The sequence below is a fragment of the Argentina anserina genome, chromosome 6, assembly GCF_933775445.1.
Source record: "Argentina anserina chromosome 6, drPotAnse1.1, whole genome shotgun sequence".
In the NCBI taxonomy this organism is placed as follows: domain Eukaryota; kingdom Viridiplantae; phylum Streptophyta; class Magnoliopsida; order Rosales; family Rosaceae; genus Argentina; species Argentina anserina.
Genome location: NC_065877.1, coordinates 31,287,794 through 31,315,496, shown reverse-complemented (window position 1 = coordinate 31,315,496; position 27,703 = coordinate 31,287,794). Strand labels below are relative to the sequence as shown.

The 27,703-nt window shown below is 36.3% G+C and overlaps 3 protein-coding genes across 3 annotated transcripts; 2 read left to right on the top strand and 1 right to left on the bottom strand.

Moving 5' to 3' along the window:
• Positions 1-5,554: 5,554 nt before the first annotated feature.
• LOC126799029 (mitochondrial pyruvate carrier 3-like) lies at positions 5,555-7,078 on the top strand. The gene is made up of 5 exons (XM_050526138.1): positions 5,555-5,687; positions 6,079-6,177; positions 6,512-6,564; positions 6,653-6,726; positions 6,820-7,078. Exons 1-5 carry the CDS (start codon positions 5,633-5,635, stop codon positions 6,872-6,874), a joined length of 336 nt encoding a protein of 111 aa, XP_050382095.1. The 5' UTR covers positions 5,555-5,632; the 3' UTR covers positions 6,875-7,078.
• Positions 7,079-16,383: 9,305 nt separating this feature from the next.
• Positions 16,384-20,864, top strand: LOC126798275 (uncharacterized). Its single transcript, XM_050525190.1, has 11 exons — positions 16,384-16,488; positions 16,906-17,146; positions 17,526-17,735; positions 18,141-18,221; positions 18,390-18,476; positions 18,564-18,659; positions 18,824-18,877; positions 18,979-19,970; positions 20,227-20,275; positions 20,364-20,403; positions 20,497-20,864. The coding sequence occupies exons 2-11, from the start codon at positions 16,913-16,915 to the stop codon at positions 20,643-20,645; spliced, it is 1,992 nt and encodes a 663-aa protein (XP_050381147.1). The 5' UTR covers positions 16,384-16,488; positions 16,906-16,912; the 3' UTR covers positions 20,646-20,864.
• Positions 20,865-21,174: 310 nt separating this feature from the next.
• On the bottom strand, positions 21,175-24,234 carry LOC126798884 (protein-tyrosine-phosphatase IBR5). Its single transcript, XM_050525965.1, has 5 exons — positions 23,716-24,234; positions 23,222-23,321; positions 22,489-22,546; positions 22,258-22,364; positions 21,175-21,745 (listed from the first exon to the last, which is right to left on the bottom strand). The coding sequence occupies exons 1-5, from the start codon at positions 23,950-23,952 to the stop codon at positions 21,429-21,431; spliced, it is 819 nt and encodes a 272-aa protein (XP_050381922.1). The 5' UTR covers positions 23,953-24,234; the 3' UTR covers positions 21,175-21,428.
• Positions 24,235-27,703: the final 3,469 nt, after the last annotated feature.

The following is a 27,703-nucleotide window of genomic DNA, read 5'->3' as shown; positions in this document are numbered from 1 at the left end:
AGAAGACGATCGAGCTTGTTTACTAGTATGAGATTTATTCGATTGAGAGCTAGCTATTGTTCTTAAGTTCTTTTTTCTTCGACCATAAGAGCTAGGGGTGGCACTTAAGACCGAAAAACCGAAAACCGAACCGAACACACGAAAAACCGAACCGAACCGAATTAATCGGTTTGGTTTCAGTTTGGGCACATAAGAAACCGAACCGAACCGAAAAACCGAATTATTTATAAAATAATGTCGTTTTACGTTTATCTTACTGAATATTTGTTTTGATTAATGTGATTTTAGGTTTATATTATATGTTTCTCTTTTGTAGTATTATATATGTATATATAATCATCTATGTTTATATGTATGCTCATATATGTATGTTTCAAATAAGTTTGCTAAAACAAACACACATATATATATACAAGCGGATGTGTAATTACTAAATCCGCCTCAATATGAAGCAACTATATGAAGGAAACTTGTCAAGATCGATCGACACCAGTCGATATGATTGATATGTATATATAGTCACCTTTTAAAAATTTCATCCAATTCGGACCTCGTTTAACCGTCGGAATTTTCGGTAAACCGAAAACAACACTAATATACCCTAAGAGAGGACCCATTACCAAGATGCGAATGAGAAAAGTTGTTTACATATTTGAAGTCACATAATTTTTGTCATCGATCGTGCGTGGTCGAAACAAGGAAACTCATTTGGCAAAGTCCCGGTCAATGGGGGTTTTATTATGTGAAAACGCATGTTTTTTTGGTTGACCGTTGGTACGGACGGTCAAATCATGTTCAAAACGGATGAAATTTTTATGAGTTCCCTAAATATATATACCGATCACATCTACTGGTGTCGATCGACCATATTTCAAACTGGAGTTGTCGATCGCTGAAGTGTTCACTAATGTACCATAACCTTTTTATAGTAGGGTTATAATAAAACTATCACATTATGAAGCAACTATATGAAGGAAACTTATCGGAATTGATCGACACCATCCGATGTGATCAGTATATATATTTAGTGACCATTTTAAAATTTCATCCAATTCAGACCTCGTTTAACCGTCGGAATTTTCGGTAAATCGAAAACAACACTAATATACCCTAAGGGAGGACCCATTACCAAGATGCGAATGAGAAAAGTTGTTTACATATTTGAAATCACATAATTTTTGTCATCGATCGTGCGTGGTCGAAACAAGGAAACTCATTTGGCAAAGTCCCGGTCAATAGGGGTTTTATTATGTGAAAACGCATGTTTTTTTGGTTGACCGTTGGTACGGACGGTCAAACCATGTTCAAAACGGACGAAATATTTACGGGTTCCCTAAATATATATACCGATCACATCTACTGGTGTCGATCGACCATATTTCAAACTGGAGTTGTCGATCGCCGAAGTGTCCACTAATGTACCATAACCTTTTATATTAGGGTTATAATAAAACTATCACATTATGAAGCGACTATATGAAGGAAACTTATCGGAATTGATCGACACCATCCGATGTGATCAGTATATATATTTAGTGACCATTTTAAAATTTCATCCAATTCGGACCTCGTTTGATCGTCGGAATTTCCGGTAAACCAAAAACAACACTAATATACCTTAAGGGAGGACCCATTACCAATATGCAAATGAGAAAAGTTGTTTATATATTTGAAGTCACATAATTTTTGTCATCGATCGTGCGTGGTCGAAACAAGGAAACTCATTTGGCAAAGCCCCGGTCAATGGGGTTTTATTATGTGAAAACGCCTTTTTTTTGTTAATCGTTAGTATGGATGATCAAACTATGTTCAAAATGGATGAAATTTTTACATGGTCCCTAAATATATATGTTGATCATATCTATTGGTGTCGATCGACAATATTTTAAAACTAGAATTTTTAAAAAATCAAAAAAAAAAATTCAGAAAAAAAAAACTGAAAAAAACCGAACCGAACGGTTCGGTTTTCAGTTTGCACTATTGAAAAACCGAATAGTAAACCGAACCGAACTGAACCGAAATTGAATTTCAATTTGATTTACGGTTTAACCCCAAAACCGAACCGTTTAAACCGAATGCCACCCCTAATAAGAGCGGTGAAGAATTGCTAAAAGTTATTTAATCTACAAAATGAAATCTTCGTCCAGAAAATCGAAAGTATTCATAAATTACAATATATACCCATAACCTAAAAACGTTATGTGTATACATAATACATATGTAGAACATATTGTGCGCAGTATGTCACATACACCTAGAACTATTGAGCTAGAAAAGAGATCATGATCGACCTCCATCGACGTCTGATTGAATTTGTACACCTAGAACAGATAGTCAAACCGATAACGATTTGGTTGAAGGCACGAGGTCATGATTGAATTTGAGTAAAGAGGGACCAATAAAATAACTTCTGATATTTCCGTTTGCGGAACCAGAAATTCATTCAAGCTAAAACATACGTAGTAGCAACTTCCCTTGCTCAGTAACCAAATGTGTCTACTTGATTCTTTTTCCTAAAAAAAGAAAGAAAATGTTTTAGCTCCACAATATAACGTCAAATCTGACGACATATAATTTCACGATATGTCACATCACTATTTCACGTCAGTAATTAAAATATTACAAAATTTCATTTTTAAATAAAAAGACAATCATATCCGCCTTGTAAATAATTTAATTTTTATCCTTTACTTATTAAAGATGATTTTAGCAACAATTAAGGGATAATTAATTACTAAAATAAAAGAATATTACCAAAAAAATTTCATCTAATTGAATTAATCAATTATCTTTGATTTTTTGTATCCTCTTAATTAAGAATCTTACCCAAAAAAAAATTTATTTTTCTGTCACTAAATATGTTAAGAAAATTTTCCAAAATTAATTCATGACTTTTTTAGTTTTCAAATTTTATTTACATTTACGAATTATATTAATAACTATAATTAATAACTAAAATTACCATATATTCTCTATCGAATTATTAATTAGATTACAAAAATATGAAAAAATCTCTAACAAGATTATTTAGGATACACACATATATATTATAATCAAATGAATTTAATTTTGAAAATACTTTTTACGCGCGCGCGCGTACACACACACACACACACACACACACACACACACATATATATATATATATATATTTCGATAGAGAAATGATTCAATATATGCAGTTCATATCCAAAGTGAAGCTTCACTCTGAAATTACAGAGTGAAGTTTCAATTTTGGCACACTTTTCGGTCAAATGTTTTCACCATAAGTGATTCAATATTTATATATGTTATTCAAGATCATCTCTACAAAGTTTCCTCTAACTCGACAATGGTTTGAGGTTTTGAAATTAAGATTTACACGAACGGTTCATGTTGAACAATTTTAATTCATTCATTGATTTAATCTAATTTCAATACCTTAACGATGACCGAATTGGATGAAATTTTGTAGAGATGATCTTGAATAACATACCTAAATATTGAATTGCTTATGGTGAAAACATTTGACAAAAAAATGTGCCAAAATTGGAACTTCACTCTTTAATTTTATAGTGAAGCTTCACTCTGGATATGACTTATATATATATATATATATATATATATATATGTGAAGGAAATGCCTATTTAATAACATAAATAAACCATAATAAGATAATTATTTTTGCACCAAATCTTCCTCACATATGACAAATCATTCTTTCTAATATATGACAGGTTGTCAACATTATTTTATAAGAAACGGCAAATAATTAATTGAATTGAATTGAATTCAACATATGAAAACAATGTAATAAATTATACTTCCATTTACATATATTTATATCTTATGAAGACACAAATTAGCATATATATATATATATATCATATTTATGAGTTGACCATCATATAGATAGACAAAAAATAAATTACAATAAATTATTCTTCTATAAGAAGAAATATGTAAAAATACATTTCCACTTACATAATTTTCTTATTTATTCACATAATTAACTTCAATTCCATCTCATTCTTCACTTTCACCCTATAAATAGAACCTGATTTCAAGCCGCATACCATCAAGTTTTTAGTATAACTTAAACAATATAAGTCAAACTCTCCTCATGGCCATCAGATCTTGCACTCAATTTGCTCTAATTGTTTTCACATTAGGTAGATATCGCTTCCTATCTCCTAACCAATTTCTTTTTCTCTTTTTCAGAAGAAATTCAAATTATTACTCTTGATTTATGTTTTTCTAACTATTATGCCAAAAAAATTATCCCATTTTGCAGGTTTCAAAATCAACAAATATGTGTTGTTTCTTGATTTATTCATGTTTATAATTTTATATAGTTGAATGTTAGGGTACTATGATATGCAAATATGGTGACTAACAGTAGCTTACTCTTTAAATGGTGATGATATGCAGTAGCGATGATGGAGATTTTTGTGAAGGCAGATGATGTATTAGACACACCGTTAGCTTCACCACCGTCAATCCCTCGTGTATGCACGATTGTAGCGGGTAAATGTGATGCAAATTGCGACATAAATTGTTGTCAGAAGACTTGTAGAAATGTGCATCCCGGTAGTGCTGCACGTTGCATAACAACACCCCATGGACCTACACAGTGTAAATGTAACTATATTTGTCCACCAACTTTAGAAGGTTGATACTGAGAAGAGAAAAAAGAATGTTCAAAAGATGATAATAAGTCTGCGTCTACAATAAAGGACACAAACATTTATGTACCAACATAATTTTATGAAATAATTATCTTATTATAGACTATAGAGACATTTCCTTTAAGACCATTATTTAATAACATATGTACGCATTAAATAGACCATTATTTTTGCCAATGGTTGTTGGATTTGAAGGAAGAATCGTAATCATTTTCTTTTTATAAACTAGAAATCGTATTTAGCTACACGTAATACACATTTTCACTTTGCTAGTCACACCACTCAAAACCCTATGATCAATTTTATTGTTAACCGTTAATTTAGGTAACACGAAACTATACTACATCATACAATTTGATAGAGAAGTTGATAAATACTAAGTTATTTGAGCGAGAATCTGAGCTGCGCGCTATATAAAAGTCACGACAGGTAATTAGCCTGTGAGAATTAAGAAGACATAGGCCGGTAAGTAAAGAGCTCAATGCCACAAAAATATTATCACATACATATTCCGGCCAGGACACTTTTCTCACCGTGCATCCAACACGTACTTGAACTGTGTCTTCTCATCATATAAGTTATTCAAATTTAGTCAAATATCACCTGATAAACGATGTCGTATAATACTTATCTGATTTTGGTACTTTAACTATTCTTCGATTTTGATCAAAAAGAAAAAAAACTATTCTTCGATTAATGTAAAATTAAACTATGCTGCATAACTGCATTTGCATTCCTCGCAAAGGTCTTCAGGTAATGGATTTAATAATTAGTATTCCAAAACGATGGCCGGGATAATTTATTCCTTATTTGGATATGAATGATTGACTATTAAGAAAGGAATACACGTCATACATGATGCTAGCTAGCCACACATATAAAAGTGCATTATTTCAGTCAAAAGAGATCGATATGCTATAGCTATTAGCTAGCTACCCAGAACTGATAGTAGATCCTAATTTCCATGGCAAATTCTAAGCTGCAAGCGCTGTGGAACCACCCCGCCGGCCCTAAAACTAGTTCGTTTTCTGTTTACCTTTCTAATTATTAGTTGTTAATTTCCGATCTGTCTTCCCTGATTCGATCACTGTATAATTTTCACGTCTGTGTTGGGTACTTGGGTATTTTTTTCTTTTTCGTTGGGGTCAATGGGTTTTCGCTTCTTAATTGCTTTATGTAATGGGATTCTTAGATATATGAGCTTTATCAGCATGTATAAAATATTGAAATTGCAAGAAGATCTGGATGTTATATATATATCTGTAGTCTGTACATATAAAGGGAATGAACTTTGCATGATCACTATTCTTCCGTGCCCCTTGTCAACTAAGTACTCAAATCGAGCATATGCATGGCAAAACTAATTAAGCAAATTAATCTACTGCATGTAAATGCTGTTGCTATGGGCAGTTCATTTCTGGGCTCCAACTTTCAAATGGGGAATAACCATTGCAAATATTCTCGACTCCTCTAAACCACCTGACCAAATCTCCTATGCTCAACAAACAGGTAAACACTCCCGGCCTTAATTATTGCTAAATATTCTAGTATTATAGTATTCTACATTTCTACCCTACTCATCGCAACAACTATACGTGTTATAACTGAACTAGATCAACAGGTTCTTCTTTCGTCTTCAGGACATAAACTGTATATATTTGTCGATCAGTCTATATATAGCTAAAAGGAACATGTGAATCCAAACTTTGAAAATGGTTCTGGATATAACAAGCTTATCTGTTTGATGCCTTTATATCTCTTATCCATTTGTTTGATATCTCAATGTCAAGCTCGACTTTATGGTCACACACTAGTCACTGACGATAGAAATTGTTCAACACAGTGATTATGGGCAGTGGACTTATATGGTCAAGATGGGGCACAGTAATCACTCCAGTAATTGATTCTAAACCTCGCATGAATTCTTGATATTAACAAATTCACTTGTACCAAAAATTAACAATTTTTATCAATAATTTTGCAGAAGAACTGGAATCTAGTCAGCGTCAATTTTGGGATGGCTGTCACTTCTGTATTTCAACTTGCACGTAAAACTCAGTACGTACTTAATTAAATCAACTTAGCTTGTCAATTAACTTTTTTGTTTCCCTTGCTTCAAAATAAATTATATATGTAATCTGCAATTTTCAGGCATGACTACTTATCCTCCAAAGACCAACAAGCTGCTTCAAATGGAGAACATTAATAACAAATAGTCTCAAACTCTCAATTAGCCTTTACTTATTATATGCTGTAATCTGTGCCTCTAGCTAATTGGAAATCATCGAGAAGACCATGCATGATTGGCCGGTGTTTATTTAGATTTACTAAAACATCTGCATTGTGAAACTTTCTAGCTTGAATTATATATCCTATGTATGTATCAATGTATGCAAAGTTGTACAAAATATATTGTTAGCGTACATGCACCAATTAGAGCAAATCATTTCTAGCCCTAGTTAATTTTGTTCAATTAATGACCGCGCCGGTTGCCATTATTTGGAAAATATCAAATAGCAATTCAGTTAACCTTATAAATTCTAGGTTGAAAACAGGTATTGATAATTAAGATAAAATGACTGCAGCATCCACAACAACGACATTGATCGGGAGCAGTACTGCTACCGTCTTCTGGCTCGGCCTCATCGTCGGCGTGGTTATTTTGTCGGGTTTGGTCGAAGAAGTAGAGGCGCGGAGATCGGAGCTGTGTGACTCGTGTGGAATTATTCCAAAAGGTGATCTTGCTAGTCCAAAATTTACCAGTATTATCAGATCTTCTAAATCTAGACGGCTGAAGAATGCAGATTATGATGACGACGACGTCGATGATACTTATGAGATCAATAGCAAGCACTACATTAACAATAAGGCGAACACCGGTGGTAAACGAGGCCGTCTATTGCGAGAAGCAAACCCATATAAGTGATATAACAGGGGTTGCAGCAGAACCACACAATGCAGGCAGGAACACACGAAATATGTCCACCCTTGAGATATTAATCACCTCGTTCATATAGCATAATGACCAATATCAAGATTTACTTTGCTGCACATATGTAGAGTCGATCATGCATGACAAGTGATATCAAAACGCTGCCCTAGCCTATAGGGGTACGTGCAGTTTGAATTAATACTTTTCATTTTAGGTCTTTTTTGTTTGTTGCCAAGATGATTTTATCCCTCGGTGTTCTTGCAAACATTATCTGTTATACTTGTACAGTTCTACCACCTAATTTATCATTCAGCAGTTTCTTTTTTCTTTTCTTTTTTACCTTTTCTATCACTTTAGCTGTCAGATATTGCAATACGTTTTTATTTTCAGGATGAAAATAATTTCATTTAAACAAAGAGCCAAAGAGGCTAAATACTCTACATATCCAACCGCTACCACATCACGGTAGACAAGTATTTATGGTCCGAGCCGCTACCACATTACGGTAGTTATATAGGTACTCAAAAACCAAGAGGACATGCAATAAACACCTAAATCTTGCAATAAAGCACGACGGCTTCTAGCCATGAACAAACATAGGAAGCCAAAAACCTAATACATGCCAAAAGAAAAAACAAAAACAAACTACAAGAAATTAAACTAAATAAAAAAAATAAAAAAATAAAAGGATAAAGTCGGAACCGGCCCCACATACAGTTAGGACAAGCCTAACATACAATCAAGATAGACCTGACACATCACAACCCATTAAAAAGTCGACCCTAGGCCCAAATGCCACCCCAGCCTTGTTGAAATCTTCACCTTACACAGCTGCAAATCGTCGCCGCACCACACACCTCAACCAGCATGAAGACACCCAAACTCCAAACAACCCCGCGCCACGCATCCGTGCCAAACAGTGTCAGAAAAACTCTACAAACAAAGAAATTATCCAAAGAGAAAAACTTCTAAGTTTCGAGAGCAAACTTCGGCACCAAAACAAAGACGCAATGCCACCCAAAGTCCGAGCACCTTCATATACCACATCAAGAACCACCAAACCAAATCACAGCCGCATAAAGTATTTGACGCCAACAAAACTAGATCAAGACAAAAGGACATCAAAATCGGCAGATTTAGGGAACCACAATCAGTATATCACAACATCAACACTACCCATCGGGCAGGCTCACGACGACACCAAAGACAAGTCCCACCGACCTAGAGCACCACCGGACGAGAGAGATACGGAAGATCCGAGGTGCTCTGGCGGCGCTTATCAATACAGAAGATGCACAAGATGGTTGATCCAAATATTGCAATACGTTTTTCACTATAAGCTTGCTGCTAATAGCTAGTGGATCAACAAATAACATCGATAATTAACATTGTCATTTCAATGATAATTAAGTGAATCAAATATCATATAGTATGATTCGTTAGATATGAATATATTGAGTTGTTTCTAAAATAAAATCGACATTTATTAACTATAAACTTGTAGAGTGTAGTTAATATTAACTGTTCCCTTACACTATGGTGGGAGGCGGCTGCGGTGAGGCTGGTGAATGGTGATATCCAGGGTCGAAGAAGAGGAGAGGAAAAGGATTATTGGTAACCAATAGAAATTAAGAAAATGTGAATTTATAGAAAACGATTTTATCACGAAAAATAATATGAATTCTGTTTCGGGAGAATTATTATTCTACCATTGTGTGTGTCTTAGCCTATTTAGGTTTCCTTATTGGAGTAGATTATGCTTTATGTAATAGATATGAATCCATGATACTCTATATGTAATGCCTATATATAGACCTAATTATCAATCAATAAAATATTCGGTTATGTTCTTTTATGTTGTTATTATTCTCGTTTCGTTCCTCCTCGAACATGTTATCATGCACTTTGTTCTAAAGTGTTTGAGTGACGAGATCACCACTAGAAAAATATAACCCTAACCCTAAAATCATGTTTCCGACAACCTCATTTTCTTAACATCGCCGGAAAATAGATTAGAAACCGACAAATAGTTGTTGGAAAAGCAACAATCAAATACCGAATATGCTATGGGCACCCATGAAATTTCTATGGGCACCCAGATCTTCATCTTCTCCGATCTGGCCTCCCCATTGGATCCCCGACGTCAGTCCGTCCAGTCCAATAAGCTTGTGGCATCGATGACAACCTTGCAGTGCTGCAAGTTATCCTATGTCGTCAACCAATCTTGTTCGTTGTCCAACCCAGCGTCGCACTGCTCCTTGTCCGACGTTGCAGGCGACTCAACGAAGCCTCCGATGACGAACTGACTCGGCATCGTTCAACCCGGTCCACCGGATCTGCAGGCCCATTGCCGACGACGCTTTCCTTCCCAGAAACCGACGGCCCTCTTTCGAGCCTCCCAGCACTGCAGCTCGAGCTCGACCCGTTTCCTTTGGGTCTGACCCGCTCGACCCGGTTTTCAACATGAGTAGACCCAATTACGGGTTATGGGCCTCCTGCCAGCCCCTTTGGGCCTCAGCTCTTCCGAGCCCAATGGCCTATTGGCCCTAAACTTTAGTTTCCCTTTTTCTTTTCCTATTTCTTTATTTCATTATTTCTCGGCACATCTTTCTAACTAAAATGCTTGTGCTCGTATAGGAAAAATGATCAATCATCGTACCACTGTGATGACATGCATGCCAGAGACGGATGTTAATCAAGCGCTTTCGATGCCATCAGTACGAAGATTGACAAGGAAAAAGAATTCATCAAACAATTTTCTTACATGAAGATAAATTTGAAGACTATCTCAAATTAATGGGGTTTATTTGGCAAACCACCAAGTAAGATTTTCTTAAAGTTGCTGATTTTGAACATATATATATATATTATCGGGCGCTATTAGCATTCTTCATATCTCTTTTTCAGCCTTTCTTATAACACCGATGAGACCAAAGACGGATATGATTCCCTTTTTTGTCGACGTTTTTCTTGTGATAGTCATGGGGGAGTCACGTTATTATTTAAAGGGAATAAATCGATTTCGTGTGGTCGCCTGAGTGCACCGTTATTTTGGATGTGATCATAAGAATCGCCGATACGCATTAATTATTTTATGACCATATACAGCACAACCCTTCTATTTTCGATTACATACTTGAATAGTTTCGATTATTCGAAACCTATACAACACTCATTTCTTGTGGATGCGTCGTCGTCGCGACTTTTATTTGAATGTTTAAGTTTTCATAAACTTATGTCTATAAACGATAATCCCAAGGTCTACGTATTCATTTATTTAAGTTGAAATTCACTACTCTGAAGCATCAATATTTGCTGATAAAAGATCCTAAAATAGAAAATTCTATGGGACACACGTACTTAACAAGTGATTCAATTTACATCAATGATGTCGTTTTACCATAGTAGACCTTAATGCATGCTCCACATCTAAGAAACACAAACAATTTTTTGCTACAGTATCTATTATCTATTGAGGGAACATTTGAGATGGAAACCTAACATTCTTCCAATCTCCATATAGCAGCTTTTGAGCCTCATGCTAAAGCTCCGGCCCATCTCATACGCAAGATTTGTTTGCTATGAATTTTTTATTAGTCAATCTATTTGACTATGCTTTCTGCTTAGTATTTTTCAAGTATGACGTTGGCATTGTCATGTTTATTACTCGACTTTAGCTTAAGTCGTCTATTGGAATTGGAGGCTTGTTTGTGTTGTATTAAAGATTGACATATTCAATAAAATTTCTCGTAATCCTTGTTTATAAGTGATCTCATGAGAATTTTATTTGCCTTAATTCCAGCATGAATGATCAACATTTACAACTCGTTGTGGTTATTAAATTGACTGTTTTTGGGTTACATGAGATCCCAATATCAATACATTATGAATGTGACACTTAATATTTAGAAAATGAATCTCGGAACAAAATTTGACATCATTATGATCTTTGGCGTTTCTGGCACCACTGCCCAGTTCTTGTCGGCAATTCCTATTGGATATGAAGTCTGGCCTCCTAACCGGCCAGATTCCGGCCACCACCGGCGGATTTTCCGGTCAACGGCGCCACCGGTTTTCTAACAAGTTTTTTGGCGATTTTTCTTCGTTTTCTCGTTGTTTTACCGGCATATTTCTAACATTCTTTTTGGAATGTTTTTTCACCAACGTTTCATTCAGTTTTGAGCCTATTTTGACATGGTTTTCTGGTTATGTTTCCAATTTTCTCAAAGTCGTTTTCATAGCTCAATTGGATGGTTTTTACCACCCTAAATATTTGGTATTCAACTGCTCTAATACCATATTTTTCCAACTCTTAAATTGAATAATTTAGTTATATTGTCATGTGATACATTCAATAGGATTGTACTATTTGTTTTCAATTCTCTTTTTGACAATGTCCTACGGGGTATTGCTTGGAATTGTTCCCCATGTCACCGACTCTCTTAATTTATTTTGATGATGTCCCGCGGCGAAGTCGAGTGTCTTGCTGATTGCGTAACCACCCACACTGTTCTACGAGACAAGTAGTTGTTTTACAGATCTCGTGTGGAGATTGTGTTCTATATCTTCGTACCTTGCTAAGTTTTAAAAGCCATACATGCCAATAATTTTTGTCTACATACGTATGTTGAGATTGGAGGGGAATATCTCTGTTATAAATTCAGAAATTGGTTGTACGCAACCCTACTGCCCCGCAATTGCCTTGCATGGCTATGTTGCTCCCGCAGCAGCCCCGCAGCCCCTGCAGCTGCCCCGCAGCCTCCCCTGCACGGCCTCCTGACAAAACCTGCTTAATTGATGACTCTTATTGTCAATCTTCTCATGTGAACTCCAATTGAGCATATTCCATTCTTACAACGTATTTAAGATGCCATTTGTGGACTTATTCAACCAAGAATGCAGACTTTCTAAGTATTTTTATGGTATAGGTTAAGAGCATCGACGTGTTGGTCACACGTCGCTTTGCTATCCACAAAGAATGCTACATTTGCTAAGTGTTCAGCTATGATCATCATACTAAGAGCTCACCACCATTCCCATATTCTCAAAGCTATTTGATTGGATACTGTTGGAGAGTTCACCTCCAAGAATTTTGATGATTTCGTTTTTTATTTCTATTAGGATCATCGTTGAACATATAATTCCTCATGTTCATTCACGGAACGATCTAACAAAGGCTCGGCCTTGGTTACAGGTACTAACCTACCGGTCTTTGCATGGAGATATGTAATGATGTTGCATGCAACAACACTTATTTGTTTCAGACCCAGAACTCACCAAGCGCTTAGTGCGTACCAAATGGTTACTGATATGATCCCAACGTTCTTTTCACTAATGCCTATTTGGTTAAGTTGTTTATGTGCATCTATTGTAGTTAGGGCTGGACTCGGTGTCAACGGTTCGGTTTATGAGCACTAACTGAAAATTGACACAGAATTCTCCGTTTCATATTTTTCAAAACCGAAATCGAAAAATATATATAGAAACCGCGGTTTCGGTTAACCTATAATTAGGTTCGGTTTCAGTTTTGGTTTCATTTCGGTTACAAAACCTAATATACTTATTGACCTTTCGTACTTGACTAATGAAAATAAAAAGATTAAAAGTGAAGGAGTAAACTACAAGTTCAATACTTCAATTAAGTTACATTCACCAAATGAATAATCAAGAACTCAAATATTAAGTAAACAAAAATATTGTACTTCGCTGAAACACAAGTTAACCAAAATACATATTAAACATCTTGAGTTTCTTTATTAGACGTCCAGACTTGTCTTAACATGAGGGCTAGTTGACAAAACCCTCAAGGATTACATTAGATCTCTGCATGCCTGATTGTACACATACAAAAATCAAAATCACATATCTCTGCATGTATATATTTATTACTAAAAATATTCCTTGCATAAGCACCCGATTATATATGTTCACCAAATACAAGTTATAACCTTAACTCCCAATTCTCGGTTCGGTTCGGTTTTTATCAGTTTTCTGAAAACATATAACCGATAACCGACACCAACTGCTCGGTTCGGTTCGGTTTTCGGCACCGACACAATGATTCCGTCCGGTTTCAGTGCGGTTTGGTTATGGCCGGTTTCGGTTTTTTCGGTGTCATAAAGTCCAGCCCTAATTGTAGTAATCTCAATGGGTCTACTTGAAACGCTTAAGTATTTTGGTTAGTTATGAATCACCAACACTTGTCTACTATTTCCAATCTACAATAGTGGATCTCTATCATGCGATATTAGCAGACGGTCACTTTGATGAGACATACATCCCGTCGTTAGGGGGAGATATGGAATTCTCTCATTCCGGTTTTAATGCCAGGAATTAACGTGGTGTGGCACTATGTCTCATTAAGATCTTGCACTGCTCTGAGTAAGCAATAAGTGCAACGCATTATTGACCTCCAGAAAGTCAAAGATTCGATGCTCAATGACTTTACCGATATTGCGAAAGTGATGAGATTTCACATAAATGATGTGATGTACCGCTAAGGTTGGAACTCTCAGAATATGGGAGAATTTCACATGACCTGGTCCTAGCACCGTTGACACCCCCTGACAGTGGGAAGGAAGTCGGCGATGACACCATTGTACGATGTGGTGTTGTCGGCGCCCGAGGTATTACTCCACAAAACAAGGGCGGAAAACGCAAAAATTGACTAATAAGGGTCATAGCTTCAGTCTTGGCTCCTACCATTATTCTCTGGAATAAAAAAAACCAGAAAAAAGTGAGGTGCGTAGGCATAAGTGTTTCACCCATCATCAAGAGATATTCTTTGAACATGTTTATCAACTAAGTTTATGTGGGACGCTACAGACTCTGGATTGTCTCCCATGATTGATGATGTATTTGCTTATGTTCGTATTCTGTTGTAAAGTATCAACGATGAGCAACTTGACCAGAGTGGAAAGAATCAATACAGGCTGAACTAGACTTGTTATGCTAGTCATTATTCGTAAGTGTAATGAGAAAGATGAAGTCATGCGACATTTACAGGACTTATGGCGCAAAGATTGTCTCATTATCCTAGTATTGACTATGATGAGTTATATTCTCTCGTTATGGACATAATTTATTTCCGCTACTTAATCAGTAATAGTGTCCATGAAAACTGATTTGCAGCATATGATAGTAGTCATAGCATATCTGTAAAGGGATCTTGACGCAGATATGAAAGTGCCCGAGAGACCTTGAATGCCTCCAGACCACGAAGAGATTATGCAGTCAGATTGTGATGTTCGAGAGAACGTAGTACAATCGGTTGCAAGAACTCATACCCATATATGTTCATATGAAAACCAATTTTGGATTCTCTATTCCATCTAAGTAAAGATGGTGATGAGTTTCAATAAGTTATAGATTCATGTATATAATTGTTGTTTAGACACTATTGCTTTCATTATTATGTGATTAACTATGCGCCTATGCATCGTCATTGGACGTTAATTTTTCCTTTGACATGGGTCTAGTTCTACACAACGAATTAATACTTTCCTCCCCACACCAACGCCGTCAGCAGCTCATACACACTAGTGTACACGTTAATGTTGCTGTTGACACTGGTAGTGTAGAGGATACGTATGATTTTGTCTCATACCAAAATCAGTCATTCATTGGTCAATTCCCTCATTTCTTTGTGAAAGACACATTGAATGTGACAAATTAAAATCTGTCAAGTTTCGTAGGTCAACTTCAACAAGATCTACATGACAGCTCACTCAATGAAATATGGTTAATTTGGTACCATCGGAAAAGTCTATGTGTATATTTCCAGGGATACCAACCGTTTGTTCATACATATCGTATTGAGTGAGTTATAGCCGTTTTAGCAAAGTATGACAGTTCTGTCCGGGAATTTGTAAGTCAGTCAACTTCGACAAAGCACTGTGAACTGATACGATTGAATTAGGTTGTGAACTTTATGTCATTAGAAAGTCACGGGTGTCTACTTTCTAAAACATTTTACGGTTCACTAATACCTATTGTGACGAAGAGGTTATGGCCGTTTAAGTGAGTTAATGTCATTCTACCCGAGAATCTGATTTTCGCAAACTCTTTTTTTTAGTTATTATGCAATCTTGTAACCTAAGATATAAGTTTGACTAAATATAGCTTGTATGATCTAAAGATGTATGGCTAGATTAATGATTAATCATTAGCCCAAGACTACTTTTGAGAAGCATGTAATGAACGTTGTATACGTTGTTATTTGTACTCCATGATTATGACATTAATCAGGGGGAGTTGTTTCGTAGACTTCAGGACGAGTCTACCTCACATGATGCTATCAAATGTAGACGGTGTGTTATGCTCTTTTTCACCCAAGAAGTTTTTATTTTGCTTGACAAAGTTTTTACCGAGACAACGATATGTGCACCATGCAACCTAAGCATGCGAGACAAGGGGGAGTGTTCAGTAAAAATTATTATTGTGTCTTAGCCTATTTAGGTTTTTTTATTGGAGTAGATTATGTTTTATGTAATAGATATGAATCTCTGATTCATCGGGATACTCTGTGTGTAATACTTATACATAGGTCACATTATCAATCAATAAAGTGTTCGGTTATATTCTTTTAGGTTGTTATTATTTTCGTTTCGTTCCTCGAACAAATTCTACAATCTTCTATGTGCCGACGCCAGTGCTTACGTCACACACAGAGCCCCGTTAATTTTAGCGTTATAACTAAATATACACTATCGTACGCCGACTCTTATCCTGCGCTCCCATGCCTATATAAGCAATTGACCTCCAAAAGTCTTCCACTTTGCAAATTCTAAACCTCTGAAACTGATATTTTAGCACCAACCCAATTCTCTCAGAAACTCCGCTCTCACAATCCAAAGTCTCCATCTTGAACGCAATTCGATCGAATCTGAGTGAGTCATCCCAATTTTCAATCTGGGTTTCTATCAATTTCATCATCTTTAGCTTAATTAGTGAAAATCTCAGATTTTGGAATTGTAGTTTGAGCTGTTTTTCATTGAAATTTTAGCTGAATTGCATTTCTTTATGGCCCCAAGTATGTATAAACATATGGGTGATGTTAATTACTGTTAAACTTGAAGACTTTATGTTGGTTTGTTTGTAATTTCAGTTTCTGTAGTTGGTTATTGAATCTTTGATGTGATAATGCAAGAAATGATTTTGTTATGTGGAAAATTTATAAAGAAATAGGTAAAGAATGATACTTAAGGGGGAAAATGACTCGATTTGACTCATATTAGTAGATATAAAAAGTTTGAGCATGTAATTTAGGGTCCAACACAAATTTTCTGAAGCCTTTTGTGCTGCAGGGACACCATGAGAAGTGTGCATACTGTTGAAGTGATATGGAGAGGAAAAAAGATTCATGTCGAGATTGATTCTGGTGCAAGTCTCAAGGAGATCGGGCAAGAGCTGCAGAGATTGACTAATGTCAAAGCAGATACACTGAGGCTAATTGTTCCACAGTTTCCAGATAAAACCTCGAGATTGCTGTCTCCTTTCTCCGATGAGCATGAGCGCCTCAGTTTACAGGAAACATCTATTCTTGAGGTATCATATGTTGTTGTTATCTTGTATACAGTAAATGTCTTTGGATATATGATTTTGTATCTCCCTGATATGTAAAGTATTGTCTAGATATTAATACGGCTTGTATAGTTTGACTATTTCACTTGTCTATAAGACTTTCTGGTGTCCAATCCTTGCATTGAATTCATATATTAGCAACATTTCTTTTATTCTTGAACAACAAATATGCTTAAGCAACTTTCTAATCTTTATGCAAGTCCCACTGACGAAATACGGGTGCACAGTGTGATAAAGGCAATAAAGAGTGGCTTTAACTTGCTAATTTCCTATGGATATAATTATTGTAAGTGAACTATCAAGATTCTCACTTGATAGCATTGTTTCTTTTGCTATTTTTCAGGGAAAGTCCATCAGAATGATGGGAGCATATGAGAATGAGGTGGATGAAGTACTACAAAACTCAAAGGCAAACTTAAGGATAGCAGGATTTGATGAAGAGGAAAAGAGACTGAGGCAGAGAATGTCTGATAGGCCTCATACTTCCCTGAAACTTCCACAAGGACCTTATATCTTTAGTGATTTCCACACACTTCAACTTCCAGGAATTGAGGTGCTTTTTATTTCCCACTCAAAAACTATATTTACAAAACCATTTTGGAAGATATTGGTATATTATCAATCTTTTAGAGTTTTCCATCTACTTGTCAAATAGAAAATACACCTAAGGCCCTAGGTGCAATCTATTCACTGTTGAGCAAGTTATTGGGTAGTTCTACATCCAGTAATGAGCTATTTAGACACAAGGTATGATGCATATAAGCTGGACAGTTGACACAGATCATGAGCTATATAGGCACAAAAATATAGCTCTCTCTGCTGCAGCAATGACATCTTTGACTTATACGCTAGGGTAGTGGTATTTAGTCTTGAAGCACTGCATTTTTCTAAAGTATGCTTGGATTGTATTAGCCTTTCTGTTTTTGTCTGCACTAAACCTATGATTACTTGTCTGCAGTTGAACCCTCCAGCATCTGAGGCCCTGAAAATAATGCACATGCTTGCTGCAGATCCTGGGATTGTTGCTATCATGAACAAGGTACTGTTGACTACATATTCATATATAATTCTTTTATATTTTATTGAGAAGACTACATATTCATATATTAAACTTGTATGAATAGAATATCAAGTGTGCTCAGTGTAGTTTTGATAATTGGATTCCCCCTAGCTGATATTTTTATCTTCTGTTTGTTCTTTTTAAAAGCATCACTGGCATGTGGGAATCATGACTGAGATGGCCCCGGTCGGTTATGTTGGTATAAGTCCCAAATGCATCCTCGGCTTTAACAAGGTAATATCACTGTACATCTGAATGGAAATATCAGCAGTACATATCTTTACTCTCCAATTTATTGTTGACTCTTGTTTTCTGTTTCAGAATAAGGGAGAGGAGATATCTCTGCGTCTCCGAACGGATGACCTTAAGGGTTTCCGGAAGTATGCAAGTATCAAGAAAACTCTTCTGCATGAGTTTGTAAGCTAAATATTTGTTAAATTTCCATCTTGTCCACATATTTTGTGTGTATATTAGTTTTCTATATGCGTGCAAAGGCTCTGTGTGGATTTTCATGGTTTTGGTGATAGTTGACATTGTGCTGCTATCTTGGGGACCTCATACTGTCCTTATATACATTTCAGGCTCACATGATATTCTCTGAGCATGATGCAAACTTTTATGCTTTGGATAAACAGGTAAGATGTCGTTCATGCATGTTCTTTCAACTGTGTTGGGTTTCTATTATTGTAATGCATAACAGTGGACTTTATATCTATGTCTGATTATTTGTGGACAGTTGAACCAAGAAGCTGAGACATTAGATTGGACAAGATCAAGAGGTCACACACTAAGCGGATCTAGGTATACAGAGCATTATGAAGAGAACTCCTATGTTGGAGAGGGAAGTAATTCTTCCCACAAGCTTGGAGGAAATATGCCTGATCAACTGGTCAGTGCTCGTGCATCTTCAGTGGCTGCTGCTTATCACAGACTAGCAACTGCTTCCAACGATAGCATCTCCGAGGTACTTGAACAGTCAAGTCTTGATGGTTATGGAATCCATGTGCATGAAGAAGACGAGCACGTGAAATTTTTAGATAAAAGGGACTTGGAGATTGAAAGTTCTTACAAAGTTCAGAGTCAAAATGATTTGGAGCCTGATCCTGATGACTGTATTGGCTGTGAGAACAAGTTTAAGCCCAATCCTGACAATTCCCAAGGACCTTATGAATCTTACTCAAAGTCTACAGGAAAGAGGAAAGATGTCGAACCTGACCCTGATAATCTTGAAGCTTGTTTGAAGTGTGATATTGCTGCTGAACCTGAACCCTTACACCCTCAGGAGATGGAGATTTTGGAAAGCAGTTTTCAACCAAGGAATCAAGTAGACGAACCTGATCCTGATGATTATGATGTAAAACGGGATGATTCAGGATCTGTTTCAAATGTTAATATCATAAGACCCAACCAGGATGAGTCTGTAGCTACTGAAATTACAAAAGATGAAGCCAATTTGAGGAAGTCTTATGAAGAACCCGATCCAGATGCCTCTATGTCAGATGGCATTATTCAACAATTATCTCATTCTGCTGGTAGTTTCCTGCGTCCAAATGAAGTATCCAGTATGCAGATCGCTGAACCAGATCCAGACGATCAAGAAATTCAAATAATTCAAGACCCTGTTACAGTTGCGTGTAAACGTATGCAGAAGACCATTGAGATGTTGCAAGCTGAGGTTAATCCCACACAAGCTGTGGCAGTACTCCAAACTCTATTCAAGATAATAAGGTACTATAACTACATTTTTGAGCTTTGATTTGATGCTTTTCTTCATGAACACGAAATCTTGGGGCTACACATAACGATTAACTGTATACTACCATGGGATAGGGTGACTAAACTTTCAACTCTTTTGGTCGAGAAACTTAAAATAAAAAAAATAACAAAATCTCCAAAAGGAATAGAGATGCATTTAATTGGTCATCTGCAGTTGTACTTTGTGGGTTGAGTTGTTGATCATGTGGCTTATTTTCTCTATGGGCAGGAATGTTCTTGAACACCCAGGTGAATCTAAATACAGAAGACTGCGCAAGGTAAAAATATCAGGATACTAAATTTCTTTCGTTATGTTTGACATAAAATGAAATGTTTCTCCTAATGCTGCTTATTGATGCATCACAGGCTAATCCCATGATTCAGAAGAATGTAGCAAACTATAAAGGTCTGCAACTTCTTTTATGTTGGAATTTCATTTTTTTTTTCAAGATGTGTTCATTGTTAACATTTTTCTTTTCTCCGTCTCTTGTGATTGCAGCTGCCATGGAGTTTCTGTTTCTGATTGGTTTCAATGAAAATGTTGTGGATGAAATTGGACGAGCTGAGACTTACCTAGTGTTGAAGCGGGATGATCCGGGCTTGTTGTGGCTTGCCAAGTCCTCCCTTGAGACATGTATTACTGTTTAGTCCAAACATCTAAATTTTCAGCCTTTGGACATTTGATAAAAAAAAAATCTGCCCTGTGATATCCATTTATTGTGCTTCAAGTACTACTTACATATTGTACACGCAGCATTGTACCATCTTTGTTTATGTAGAGCATTTCTCTGTAATATAACATATTGTATCCCAGATTACCAATAATATGCTTGAGACTTCGACAGGGTCAACAACATTACATGTTCGACAAACTTCTATTTGCAAGCAACTGTTGGCATAAACTTTCCAGTGGCGATCAACTTCTAAATTGCGATCCATTTTTGCCATATTCTCACTATCTTATTGTCTTCTCAGTTAATTATTACATTTTCGAACAGACCCCAGACCGCCTAAATCATCTTGCCAGCTTCAAACTTCAAAGAATGCTCATCACTGAGATACAGTTGTTTAGGTGAGCTCCCAGTGTTAAAAACCTCAAGATACAGTACATAAAAAAATGACACTGAAAGAGCCCAAAGGTAACAGACTGTGGAACCAAAACATAGTCTGATGGAGGTCTGTAATCGAACTCTATTAGATCATGCATTAATTTAGAAAATGTTCCTACTTACAGAACTAAAACATGAGCAGAGATAACCCATTCATACTTTTAGACACCCTATCAAATATTGTGAATCAAGGATTCATAGAAAGTCAAGAAAGTAATGAGTCGCTCCCATTTTACATCCAAATATAAAACTCATTGGAGTCAGCACTTAACTTCCTTCCCTCCGACAGTTGATCTGCAAAAGGGGTATAAATGCAGCAATCTCAAGTATTATCCATAGAAATATCACTAGCATTTGGATTATGAGGATTGGCATTATACGGGCTTCCTGAGATATTACTTTGATTCTGCCCGGCACCAAATGTAAATTCCTGTGGAGGGATATCTAAGGCTGGTCTGGCAAATATGGAGGGAGCTCCCACATTGCCAAATGCAGGGATAGGAACTCCATCACTAGCTTTGGGGAAACCAAAGCCAAATGAAGGTGCAGCTAGAGGCGGGAAGGCTCCCAACGTTTGGTTGGTAGTGTCAAGTGACCCAAAGATCTTCTCCTCATACTCCTGTAGTTGCCGGGAAACAGCTACATCGACAGACACAAATGAAGGTAAGCAGTATGATTGTTGCAACAATTGCATCCTACAATTAGGATTATAGGGTTTTGCGTGATGATTGATGTTTTAAAAAAAATCTAATACGAAAAGGGTGGGAAAAAAATTAGATAAGCATGAAATGAGCTGTAATTTGTATGGGATGACATAAAGACTTAAATTCTTGAAAATTGCCAGCCAAAAAGGACAATAAAACAAAAGTCGTCTTGTATAATGCATAAACTGAGAAACTTTCATGTGCTGAACATGCAGACATCCCATCTAGATGGAACATGTAGAAACAAGATGCATTCCCATTTCCACATCCAACAAATCACATTGGTCGGCGATCTCAGTATTTATATTTCTCAATACTCTTATATACAATATCTAAAACATGATTGGCTTTGCCTATTAGTATGTTTCCACCCACATTATATTATTCTTAATCGAATGCTCCATTCAATAAATGTTGAAATATAATTTCCATAAAAGCTGTGCATACCTTCAGTTAATTCAACAGCTGGTCTTCGTTCTTTGACCCACTGATAAGCCTGTGCTAGTCTCCATCCTCTTGATTTCATCAAATAAGCTATTACAATAGCTGGGGACCTGTCAGAAAGAACCATATTAGATCTCATAACAAACAAGAAAAATCTTCTACGCCTGCAAGAGCTTTATAGGTCAGTGCACACAGATAAAATAGTAAAAAGATGAAATACTGGCAGTAATTCACCTATTTTTTCCTGACATGCAATGCACTAAAACACGAACTTTGTCCCTTTCACATTGCTCTGCAAGATAAAACACAGTTTTTCTAAGTAATGCAATGTAAAGTAGAACCCCAAATAAGTTTAACAACATCAAGCTGGAATGTAATTCAGAAATCCAATACACTAGTGATAACTAAAACAAGTCCATGAAGCTTGTATCTGTCTACAAGCTTCCTCACTAGCAATATCATCAACATAATAATATCTCCATGTTCCAGTGAATGAATTTAAATGGCTCCGGACTTCAACCTAACTATGTCAGGAAGGGTGATTTTGATCAAAAGCTAAGAACGAGTCAAAGTTGCAAGTGCAATCTGATAGATAGATGACTAGTGATTTTAGATGTGTACATGTCAGTAAAGGAAGTAAAAACTGGTCCCCAACTACTTAATGTCACTAATGTGAAAGAGCCTCAAATCCTTCAACTGAAAGATATCAACTGTCAACTACCTTGACTTAAATATCTTTCACATATAGTTCATTTTTACAACCAGTACAGTTAAAATATGCTTATGAGCGGAAGAATACTAAACTAATAACCAGCATCAACACCCTAACAAGTACCAGAATACTCTGAAGTCTATGACCAAGAATTCAACGTACAAGGAAACAACTACCATACATGTAGGAATCCATCATGCAAAGAAAAGGTTTTCCCAAAAAAATAAACGAAATAAAAATGCAGAGGATACACACCTAAGAATTGATTTGCATCCTCAAATTGCAGAGTTTTGTCATCTTGAAGGTAATGGTATATGAAAGAGTTCTTATAAAGATTTTGACATGTAGGCACCGTCTGCAAAATGAGAGAATGACCAGAATGTCAGACCATCAATGACTGGAAACTAAATCAAACCAATACATACTTAAATAGACACGGTAGTTCCCATATTAACATTGCAGGGTAATTACATCGTATAGATAGCCCCAAATACACCTTCTACTTTTCACTTAAAGCCTTATACATCCTGGAAGTTGAAAACACCTACCAAGTTAAGCATCTTTCACCAAGAAAGAAAGCTAAACACATTACCCTTTCAATCCTTCATCAGTGCTGCTATTTACTAACTCGTTCAATCCGATAAATGTGCCATTTTTTCAATCTCCAAGCATTTTCAGTAATTTAGTAGACACAATGTCGAACAATCCAACACAAAAAAAAAAAAAACCGAAAAAGTTGGGAGGCTTACATTGAGAACACGAGAGATGCCCTGAGTCTTGAGAAGCTCAGAGCGAGAGGCGTTGTCGTAGCTGCCGAGGTAGAGAAACTCGGGCACAATAACCGAGGGAAAGGCGCTAACTTGGATCGCGGTTTTCTCGGCGACGGCGGGGACACGGTGGCCGCAGATCCCACACACCTCTCCCTCCTCGTATTTGTGATAGTGCCCACATACCCCACATGGATTCTCCCTCTCCCTTTTCCTCATAATCTCCGATTTAGGGCACCAACTAAAACGCCTCTAAATCACAAACCGACGAGGCCCGGATCAATAGAAGCGAAATCGGATGTGGGATTTCGACTGCGCCGGAGAGTCAGAGGTTGTGGCAGCTGGGTTCGATGATTAAGGCCCTAAAGTTTGAGTCTTTGGGAAAGAAGACAAAAGAGAAGGAGGCGTTTGAAGGAAGGTTCTTCTTTTTCGGGTGTTGTTTGATTTATGTAAAGGCCAAGCCTTTGGTTTCAGGGGAGATCAAAACGCAGCGCGTGTTTGTTTTGTCGATTTATGTTAGGCTTCTTTAAGAGAGAGAGAGAGAGAGAGAGATTGGATGTGCCTTTGGTTTGAGGGCCGTCTGATGACTGATCATCATTCCACAATGGTGGGGCCACGATTAGGGGTAGCCCTATCCATTACTCCATTAGTACCAAATCATGGTGTTCCTCAGTTCTCACTCCGCAGTCCGCACAGGACCCAATTTTTACAATTTTACCGTAATGCCCGGTTAATTTGGGCAATGGTGTGGTCATTGATACCTTGTGGCTTGGCAACTTCTAAGATTTTTCTTTGACTTAATTTTGGGTTGATTTGAATTGGGTTAACTCAATGCATAAAGATATATCATGTAACAAAATATGAGGTACAGTAGATACATAGATGGATCGGCTTTTTGCATTAGTAGACTAGCTTAATGTTCATGCTCATCGAACTAGAATTGATGTACTATAGATAATCCCGCAAATAATAATCATTTATAAAGAATAAATAAAACAAATCACAAAATAACGGAGAGAATTGAAATTTGTACTCTAATTTGTACAAAATACACTTCTTAATTATAGAAATCTCTAATTTGTCATTCATGTTTATCATCTTCCTCATTTGTATTTTTCTTTCCTTCTCCATAACTTTGTTTCCAACTCTGATCTTTTTTGGGTGGAGTATCCACACAATCTCTAAATGGGTATCAAAGCCTTTAACTCACCAATCACGAAAATGGCTAATGGCTATAATTGTATCAACTATCAAGTATGAATTGTAATAGTTAATACATTGACAAATCAATTAGGGAGCTATACTATGGCTGTATTTAGTAAGGCTTTTGGCATCAGTGATTATAAGTTAAGCTGTTGCTATGGGTGTTAATTGAAAACCGAAAACCGGAAAAAAACCGAACCATAACCGAAAAAAAAAAAACCGCACCAAACCGCAAAAAAACCGCACCAAACCGAAAGATTTGGTGTGGTTTTGGTTTGGGACGTTTGAAAACCGAAACCGAACCGAAAAACCGAATATATATATATATATATTATAAAGAAATTATATTATTTATAGATATTTTTAATATACATAATTAAATATGTTATCGATCGAGACCCAAACTTTATCAAAATTCGGTGAATTTTTTACCATATCTGTATTTATATATGCTGATCACATCCGACGGTCGAAATTTTATAATTTGAATTTTAGATATTGGAACCACAACATGTCTACTAATGTGGTATAACTTGTTTAGTGGTCTTTTTGCAAATGTATGCAGTTGTGAAGCAACTATATCTTATAAATAGAATTTTGCAAATTTGTCCGCATGATGTGTTACGTATAGTGAAATATGGTTATAGTAAAAAAATCACATATTTTCGATAACGTTTGTGTCTCGATCGAGGCGGTCAACCCTTTTTACGCTTATTATCCCCTATGGGTAGCCTTATCCCTGGAACGTAAAATTTTTGAACATTTTACACGAGCTGCTACATCACATATATGTGAGAGTGTGTGCATGAAAAAATCCACCAAAACTAGTCAAGAAGGAGGGGGTAAGAACAAATTCACTTAATTAGATGAAATTAAGTTAATGTTGACCACATCGATCGAGACCCAAAATTTATCAAAATTCGGTGAATTTTTTACCATATATGTATTTATATATGATGATCACATCCGACGGTCGAAATTTCATAATTTGAATTTTAGATATTGGAACCACAACATGTCTACTAATGTGGTATAACTTGTTTAGTGGTCTTATTGCAAATGTATGCAGTTGTGAAGCAACTATATCTTATAAATAGAATTTTGCAAATTTTTCCGCATGATGCGTTACGTATAGTGAAATATGGTTATGGTAAAAAAATCACATATTTTCGATAACGTTTGTGTCCCGATCGAGGCGGTCAACCTTTTTTACGCTTATTATCACCTATGGGTAGCCTTATCCATGGAACGTAAAATTTTTGAAAATTTTACACGAGCTGCTACATCAAATATATGTGAGAGTGTGTGCTTGAAAAAATCCACCAAAACTAGTCAAGAAGGAGGGGGTAAGAACAAATTCACTTAATTAGATGAAATTAAGTTAATGTTGACCACATCGATCGAGACCCAAACTTTATCAAAATTCGGTGAATTTTTTACCATATATGTATTTATATATGCTGATCACATCCGACGGTCGAAATTTCATAATTTGAATTTTAGATATTGGAACCACAATATGTCTACTAATGTGGTATAACTTGTTTAGTGGTCTTATTGCAAATGTATACAGTTGTGAAGCAACTATATCTTATAAATAGAATTTTGCAAATTTGTCCGCATGATGCGTTACGTATAGTGAAATATGGTTATGGTAAAAAAATCACATATTTTCGATAACGTTTGTGTCCCGATCGAGGCGGTCAACCCTTTTTACGCTTATTATCACCTATGGGTAGCCTTATCCCTGGAACGTAAAATTTTTGAAAATTTTACACGAGCTGCTACATCACATATATGTGAGAATGTGTGCATGAAAAAATCCACCAAAACTAGTTAAGAAGGAGGGGGTAAGAACAAATTCACTTAATTAGATGAAATTAAGTTAATGTTGACCACATCGATCGAGACCCAAATATTATCAACATTAGATGAATTTTTTACCATATCCTTATTTAAATATGCTGATCACATCTGACGGTCAAAATTTAATATTTTGAATTTTAGATATTGGAACGACAACATGCCTACTAATGTGGTATAACTTGTTTAGTGGCTTTTTGCAATTGTATGCATTTGTGAAGCAACTATATCTTGTAAATAGAATTTTGCAAATCTGTCCGCATGTTCTTTTTATTTCGTTAAGAATCAAGTAGATAGACAAGTAAAGAAACTCCGATTTTCTTTACAAAATAACCGAAAGAAAAACCGATATAAACCAGAGAAAAACCAAACCGAACCAAACCGAACACAATTGGTTTTTGAAAAAAAAAGTGAAAAACCAAACCGAACCAAACCGAATAAATAGAACGGTTTGGTGTTCGGTATCACCTATAAACCGAACCATTCAAACCGATTAACACCCCTAGCTGTTGCTAATCGTTGGGTAAATGAGCTTATCATCTCCTGCTTGAATAAGCCAGTGTTTTTAAGCCCGAAAAGGAGAAGCTCCTCCTTAGGTCCTTTTAGAAGCAGAAGCTGCTCAACCACTGTAGCGCGAAACACTGTTGTTAAATGAATTTTTCGTAATACTGGTTCCTACCCTTTTATGCTTTGATGAATTACGGGAAAACGCCACTGAAACCCTCGTCTTCAACCTCTCTTATGCGCCGCTCTTTAGTTTCTCTTATGCGCCACTCTTCAGTTTCTCTTCTCTTCACTCTCTGCTCTCTCTCTCTCTCTCTCTCTCTCTCTCTCTCTCTCTCTCTCTCATAACAGCATCACAAGCTCTCCTTATCTTTTCACTGCTTCGTCAATCACCAATCAC

Bases quoted from the DNA above. Each gene is read 5' to 3' on its own strand.
- LOC126799029 (XM_050526138.1), top strand. From the start codon at position 5,633: ATGGCAAATTCTAAGCTGCAAGCGCTGTGGAACCACCCCGCCGGCCCT. The intron at 6,178-6,511 runs GTAAACACTCCC...TGTTCAACACAG, and splicing joins CTCCTATGCTCAACAAACAG to TGATTATGGGCAGTGGACTT. The intron at 6,565-6,652 runs GTAATTGATTCT...ATAATTTTGCAG, and splicing joins GGGGCACAGTAATCACTCCA to AAGAACTGGAATCTAGTCAG.
- LOC126798884 (XM_050525965.1), bottom strand. From the start codon at position 23,952: ATGAGGAAAAGGGAGAGGGAGAATCCATGTGGGGTATGTGGGCACTAT. The intron at 22,547-23,221 runs GTGTGTATCCTC...TTTATCTTGCAG, and splicing joins GGATGCAAATCAATTCTTAG to AGCAATGTGAAAGGGACAAA. The intron at 21,746-22,257 runs GTATGCACAGCT...CTGTCGATGTAG, and splicing joins AGCTGTTGAATTAACTGAAG to CTGTTTCCCGGCAACTACAG.
- LOC126798275 (XM_050525190.1), top strand. From the start codon at position 16,913: ATGAGAAGTGTGCATACTGTTGAAGTGATATGGAGAGGAAAAAAGATT. The intron at 18,878-18,978 runs GTAAGATGTCGT...ATTTGTGGACAG, and splicing joins TTTATGCTTTGGATAAACAG to TTGAACCAAGAAGCTGAGAC. The intron at 20,276-20,363 runs GTAAAAATATCA...GATGCATCACAG, and splicing joins AATACAGAAGACTGCGCAAG to GCTAATCCCATGATTCAGAA.